The sequence below is a fragment of the Microtus oregoni genome, unplaced genomic scaffold (genome assembly GCF_018167655.1).
Source record: "Microtus oregoni isolate MIOR12 unplaced genomic scaffold, Mior012 000006F_ref0000085, whole genome shotgun sequence".
Classification (NCBI taxonomy): Eukaryota; Metazoa; Chordata; class Mammalia; order Rodentia; family Cricetidae; genus Microtus; species Microtus oregoni.
This window is the reverse complement of record NW_024543065.1, coordinates 7,300,001-7,307,376: the sequence shown is the minus strand read 5'-3', so window position 1 is coordinate 7,307,376 and position 7,376 is coordinate 7,300,001. Positions and strand designations below refer to the sequence as shown.

Below are 7,376 nucleotides of genomic sequence, written 5' to 3'. Positions count from 1 at the left end.
AGCTGACATAAGACTAGCCACCAGAGTCTGAGAGAAAAACAACCAGAGCAGGGAAGCTGTAGATCCTGGCTGATGTTGGGAAGAGCGAAGCTGAGAGAAATCATGCTTTTTAAATTTGGCATGGAGGTCAAAGAAACAGTGGGAAAGGCCAAAGAGTCAGAGAGCATGCTTAGACCTTGGCCAGTAACTGAAAAATAGATAAAAGGAAAAGCACGCTTAGTGCCTGCCCTTGAATCTGAGTTCACAGGGCATCCTAGTCCAGGCTCTTTTTGTTTTTGTTTTTTAAATTCTTCTCTCATACAATATACCCCAACCACAGTTTCCCCTCCCCTCTACTCCTCCCAGTTTCCTCCCCCCTCTCTTAGATAGGGTTTCTGTTACTCTGAAGAGACACCATAATCACAACAACTCTTATAAAGAAACATTTAATTGAGGCTGGCTTACAGTTCAGAGGTTTAGTCCATTATCATCAGGACATGAAGCATGGTGGCACACAGACAGACATGGTACTCTAATATGTATATATTCCATACTTTCTTCATCCATTCTTCCATTGAAGGGCATCTAGGTTGTTTCCAGGTTCTGGCTATTACAAACAATGCTGCTATGAACATAGTAGAGCAAGATCAATGGCAATGGGTTTTTGATCCTACTGCATGTACTGGCTTTGTGGGAGCCTAGGCAGTTTGGATGCTCACCTTACTAGACCTGGATGGAGGTGGGTGGTCCTTGGACTTCCCACAGGGCAGGGAACCCTGATAGCTCTATGGGCTGACGAGGGAGGGGGAATTGATTGGGGGAGGGGGAGGGAAATGGGAGGCGGTGGTGGCAGGGAAGAGACAGAAATCTTTAATAAATAAATAAATTAAAAAAAAGAAGTTCACCTGATAACCAAAGTTCAGTGATATCAAGACAACCAGACACAAGACTAGAATGCCACACCACCCACTGGACAGTATTTAAGCAGAGACCAAGAGCAATGCTCTGCTCTGCATATTTGGAGACACCCCACCTTGATTTGCCCTGCGGCTGGAGAGTCTCCCCCCAGGATCCTAACCCGCGAATCAGAGACATTCTGCTAGAGATTGGACCTTACCTTCAGCTAAGACCCACAGGTGAGCAGATTTGGGGAGATAAGCTTAGGACCGTAGTTAGGAATTTGGAATATGAACCTTGCGTGATGACCCTCAGCATGATAAAATATAACTTGCTGTATCAACTATGTTTAACTGCTTGCTTGCAACAACACCCAGGCCCAAACCAATCAACCTCCACCACCAAAACCAAACCCTCAAACGCCACCATTTGTCCCTAGCTGGGAAAAGCCAGTTGTAGTTTGTAAAAAGGCAAAAAGTATTCCTATCCTACTTTTTAACTTTTTAAAATTGCTTCCGCTTCTATTTTACTCAGATACAGGGGAACCTGTTGTGCAAAACTCAGTAGATGATTTCCAATTATCGAGTTATTCCGACTTGTAGCTATTAAACTGCTGTTTAAAAAAAAAAATTCAGACTGCGTCCCAATTTGGTTTTTCTTCCCTCCTCCTTCTTTCTTTCTTTTTTTTGGGGGGTGGGGTTAAAGCAAACTAAATAAAGCAACTCTTTATATTGGCGTACAAGACCTTGTACATTTCGCTCTTCCACATATTTTGCAATCAGAACTGTGTTTTCAAAGCTCCCGGTTAAACCAAACACTCGGGTTCTCAAGAGACAACAGGCCAAGGAATGCTTTCAGCCGGTCCCAATCTCGCCCCTCGAAGCGTGGGACGGGAAGGGCCGCGCCGCAGGAAATCACGGAGGGCTGCCAAAGGTCGGAGCCCAGCGTGGCCCCGGGGACGGCCCCGCCTCCCGAGCCGGGGCCCCAATCCGGGTTCCCGCGCCCCGCCGGGTCGGCCCCTTCCGGCTCCTCCCAAAGCGGCGGGCGCCGGGGATGCTGCGCCTTGCGGGGCTCCGCACCTCCGCAGGCCTGGCCGCCGCGGCCAGGGTCCCCGCCGCCCCGCGCCCCCCGGGCCTCAGCCTTCGTCTCCTCCGCGCCGCGACCGTGGAGCGCCCCGCTGCGGGTGAGAGCGAGCGCACCGCCCTGCGCGCCCCGGGCCGCCTCTGCCGTGGGGCGGGCTTGCCACCCTGCTCCGCCTCCCAGGCCTCCCGCTGCCCCACGCCCCTCGCGTTCCTCCCCTCCTGCAGCAGACTCTGTGCTGACCCTGAAGCCCGGTGCACTCCCGTGGTCAGGGTGCTGTTCTTGCCCGGCTGCGTCTGGATGCACCTCCCCACACCGCGGGTGGCGAGGGGTGTGATCCCACGAGTTGTAGGTTTTTTGTTTTTGTTTTTTATGTCTTCGGATCTCGTGACCCATGACCCAAAGTTTTTGCAACGCATCCCTTCCTACTGGGTTGGAGCAGTAAACAAAACCAAGGGGGAAAAAAACCCCAAAATATTCATTTTATTTTTTATGGCAAATAGAAATGTCTGAACACCATCTTGTATCATTTAGGGTTTTATTCGAGGTTTGGAAACGAGCTCTTTAAAGCTAGCACCAATCTACTGGCGCCCAGAATGGACTTCAGCTTGGCTCAGTTTTTGCTATGTGCTGAATTTGGGTAGGAATTAGGGGGAAAAAAGGTGCTCATCAAGATCGTTATATCCTAAACGTATACAAGGCATACGAATATTAAAATACGTTGTACATGGTAAATATGTAAATATAAATTAGGTAAATAGTGTAAATGTGTTTATAACTTTCATGTGAGTGGAAAGATCCAAAGTGTCGCTGCTTGAGATGATTTTTTTTTAATGAGCTGCAGGGGCGTGGTTAATAGGGCAGATACGGAAGGAGGGAGGACTCTTCCCGCCCATTTACACAGTGTGGCTTGGCTGTTTAGGATGCTGTTAGCATGGCTTATGTCTTTTCCATATAGTAACAAAGCTTAAAGTGCTTGTCGAAGTACCTTCCTGCACTTTAAGCTTTGTTACTGCTTTGGCAATTTGCACTGCTTTGGCAATTTCTCCTTAATCATTTAGGTTGTTTCCTTTTCGTGATGAGGATGGGGAAGCTTGAAGTTTAAACATTTCTGGAGACCTGCTATGCTGCTGCTCTTAGCTAAATCGGAGTAGCTAGCCCACAACGAAAGCAGGCCCTTTCTATAGCTATTTAGCTCGGGGATTAGAAGAGAGCCTTGCTTACTGGGGCTGGGTATCATTGTTGAGCTATGAAGCCTGTTTTGTATGGCTTAGGCAGTCTGTCTTATGTTTTCTGTCCGCCTGACTTTGATGATCCCATTGGCTGAAGTGGACCTATGAGTTGAATATTTGAGCGTAGGTGTATGGTTTTAGGAGACACTTTAAATATACATGTTCATGGTTTTTCTTATAAAAGAAATATTCAATTTAAAATTTTGTACAGCAGTTGGGAAGTGTTTAGCATTCAGAAGTACTTTTCAGCCATTGATCTTCTTTTTTCTAACTGTAAATCTTGAGAGCATGCAGTTTTCCCTCTGCTGTTTAATTAATCTTCTGTTTGTTTTTGGAATGCGGGGAGCAAACCTGGGGCTTTGTGCACACGAAGTCTCCAAGAGCCAGACCCTTCACCACGTATTTTTTTGTTCTGTTTTGTAAGATTTATTTATTTATACAGTGTTCTGCCTGCATGTAGCCTGCAGGCTAGATGAGGGTACCAGATCTCATTATAGATGGTTGTGAGCCACCATGTGGTTGCTGGGAATTGAACTCAGGACCTTTGGAAGAGCCGCCAATGCTCTTAACCTCTGAGCCAGCTCAGCAGCTCCCATATATCTGTTTTTTTTTTTTTGTTTGGTTTTTGTTTTTTTTTCGAGTCACCTTTCCCCTGTTGTTACACTTGCCCCTCATAACTGTTACTGTTGGTCACCAGAGTCTCCAGAATGAGCACGCAGTGTTTCTCTCCTTGACATTTATGTTGCCCCCCTCCCCTGCCCTTGACTTTTTTCTTCAAGCAAGGTTGTGAGGAGTCTTATTTGAGTGTATATGATGGAAACCCAGATTTTCAACCCTCTTCTTGCCCCTGATCTATTGACACATTGCTTTCTGAAAGATCTGCCTCAGTTTACAGTGCTGCAGCCGGTATATGATAAGGGCACAGGGCATTGTTGATTCTGGAAATTGTGGGTCATGTGACAGAGTCACTTGATCCAGACGGCAGTTCTTGAACCTATGTCCTTCTGGGCAAGTTTCTAAACCATCTGCTGGTGTAAGAATAGTCTTCCCTGATAGCATAATTGTATAAATTAAGTGAGTTACTTCCCAAAATGCTTCTAATTGAGTGTGCCTGGCCTAAAGTTCCTGTTTGAATGTTGGTTAGTATTAGTAATGCTAGTTTCCAGTTTCGATTCTTGTTTGTTATTAGTGTAACATTTATCCCTGTGGTTGCTTGGATTTGTGCAAAAAAAGATAAATTTTGTTTTAATTAATGACATATTAAATTTTGGGTGACTTTTTAAAATGTTTTGTGCCGTTTAGCTCAGGCTAGGACAGCCCATCCTCCTGCCTTTGCCCCACCAAGTTCTGGGGTTGCATGTATGACTCAACATGCCTGTCCTAGGTGACTTCATTTATTTATTTACTTTGTAGAGTTGAATCTCAGCCTGGTACACGGCAAACAAGGACTGTCCCATGGTGGTATATCCCAAGCTTCATTAACTTTTAATTTGAGACAGAAATCTCACTAAGTTAGTTGTATAGAGTTCTTTTGAATTTACAGTCCTCTCTCAGCCCCCCAAATACCTGGGGTTTTATATATATGTACCAAGCCCAGCATATTTAAGCAACATCATAGCTGTCAAAACAATGAATTTATTGTTTACATGCTTATGGACCAACTGTTTTAAGGCAGTTTTTTTTCCAAAGCAATTTTTGCAGTTGTAAAGAAAAATAAGTCATAACAGTTGCAGAAATATAGATGCAACTGGAAATTTTAATTATCTTATGAGAAATAAACAAGACTCAGAAAAATACCTGTATGTTTTCTCTCATGTGTGGGTGCTGAATTAAAATTATATATGTAGATATATGTATGTATTTATATATGTGTGCTTGTAGGTCATGGAATTAGAGAGAGGGTTGTGATGGGGAGGAAGGGATTCTAAAGGTGGTAGACAGTACAGACTAATGAAACCTATGTAACAGGAAAGAGAAGGGGCTAACTGGAGGAAGATGGGGAAGCAGCTGGAGGTGGGCAGGGTGAACCACTATGAGCAAAGGACAACAATACCTGTGGATGAAGATGCCATAGTAGAACCCAATAATTTGCTAACCCCAAAATTAAAGCTATAATTCCAGTGTCATAAAGAATAAAAGAAAAGAAAAAAAGAGTTATAGGTGACACTCTTTTTTTGGAAATAACATTGTGGTTTTTTTTTTTAAATGATGACAAGTAGGTGTGTATTGTTGTGTACCACTGTAATTCCTAAGAGGCCGAGGTGGGGAAATTCAAGTTCAAGATCATCCTTAGCTACATGGTGAATTTGGGGCCAGCTTAGAGTTTAGGAGACTTTGTCTCAAAAAATGCAAAACCAAAACCAAGAAAGCGAACGTACACACAGACAAAAGATAGAGAATGCTATAGAGTAAATCATATTATGTCTCCTTTTTTTTTTTTTTCTTGTATTGATTAGTTCCTAGGTTTGGTTTTGCTGTGTGGGATTGAACCCAGGGCCAGGCGTGTTAGGCAAGCTGCATCCCCCACCCCCATTTCTTAGTGTTTATTTTTGTGCCCTTTATTCATTCTGTGAAAATGAGGAAGCCTGCCATGTTCACAGGCTGCCGTTAAATACCATTGTTTTTCATGGGTATCAAGATGGCTGCTCTACAGTGGATTAGGAACCACTCCCAGGTGTGTACTTTGTGCAGTTGTTCAGTAAAAATTCGTAGGGTACCTGCGGCGAGCTGGCTCCGTGCTCGGAGTGGAAGAATCAAAGGGGCACTGAAGGAACAGAAGACCATGTTTTCTGATAATTGTTGGAAGTACCCACTTTCACCAAGTGTCCTGATTAAAGCGGTAGGTTGTTTCATCACTTGGGTTTAGAATCTCAAGGAGAGGACATACAAGTGGAGAGCAATAGAGTCATGTCCTTCTTGTGTGGCCAAAGGGATCTCTAGGTTCCTGGAAGGAAACTGGATTGCTGGCACCCTTAGTGGTCTTTTTACTTTGTGATTGATCATACCTTATTGAAATCCATCATTTAGAGGAGGATCAAGGGATAGAAAAAGTGAGAGTTTTGGCAGTGGCTTTCTAACTTCCCTTGCACTGTAGAATCACCCAGAAGCTTTTAAAGAATCGTGGAGGCTGACTTGGTCTACTCCGCTGTAGACCTGGTCTGATTGGCTTGGGGTGGGATCCAGATCCTGATGGGTTTGGGGCTGCTGTGAGAGTCTTCTTTGGCTTCATCAAGTGACTCCCTTAGCACTTGCTTTGCTTGCTTGGTGGAGATGCTTAATTGATCTTACGAGATACTAAAAATTAAACCCGATTAAGGACTTCTTAAAGAATGACTTAATTCACCATGCTATTTTAATTATTCTCTTCGTTTTTAGAATGTATGACAACCCAGAAGCCAGTTTCCTCTGTTTTGTATATTGCCAAGAATCAGTGCTGTAAGTGTTCATTGTCAAGCGGCAAATACTGTAAGGGGAAAATAGGCCTTAAAATATACCTGGCCTGCTGAACATCATTGCTTATCAACACAGTCCCCTCTAGAGTATTGGGTCTTTTATCTCAAGATCATGGGGCTACCTGGAAGTTGGGACTCCTTCCAACATCACAAGAGGGGACCATGCCTCATGTGCCTAGTCTGGGAAGAGTCAACACCTAAAATTTGAACATTTCTAATGAATGTTGACTGCTTTCCCGAATAGCTGTCAGGAAGGAAAGTTGAACAGAGAAAACAAGATTCTAACCACATCCCTCAGACTCTGTGGGTTCTGGAGACTGAACCCACTCTACACCCTGCCTCCTTGTCTCTGTGATCCTGAACCCACCCCATGCCCTGCCTCCTTGTCTCTGCGATCCTGAATCCATTCCACATCCTGCCTCCTTGTCTCAGAGATCCTGAACTCACCCCACACCCTACCTCCTTGTCTCAGAGATCCTGAACCCACCCTACACCTTGCCTCCTTGCCTGAGATCCTGAACCCATCCTACGCCCTGCTTCCTTGGCTCTGAGATCCTGAACCAACCCCATGCCCTGCCTTTTTGGCTCTGAGATTCTGAACTCACCCCATGCTCGGCTTCCTTGGCTCTGAGAGCCTATGCCTTGCCTTCTTATCTCTGAGATCCTAAACCCACCCCACACCCTGTTTCCTTGTCTGAGAGCCTGAACCCACCCCATGCCCTGCCTCCTTGGCTCT

The 7,376-nt window shown here is 44.9% G+C and overlaps 1 protein-coding gene across 2 annotated transcripts in view; it reads left to right on the top strand.

The window, feature by feature from the left end:
* The first annotated feature begins 1,920 nt into the window (after positions 1-1,920).
* Positions 1,921-7,376, top strand: part of Akap7 (A-kinase anchoring protein 7) — a 126,853-nt gene continuing 121,397 nt past the window's right edge. For both annotated transcript variants that reach the window (XM_041654201.1, XM_041654202.1), the window contains exon 1: positions 1,921-2,059. In XM_041654201.1, coding sequence (XP_041510135.1) covers positions 1,930-2,059 — 130 coding nt within the window. In that variant the 5' untranslated portion in view covers positions 1,921-1,929. The remainder of the gene's footprint in view (positions 2,060-7,376) is intronic.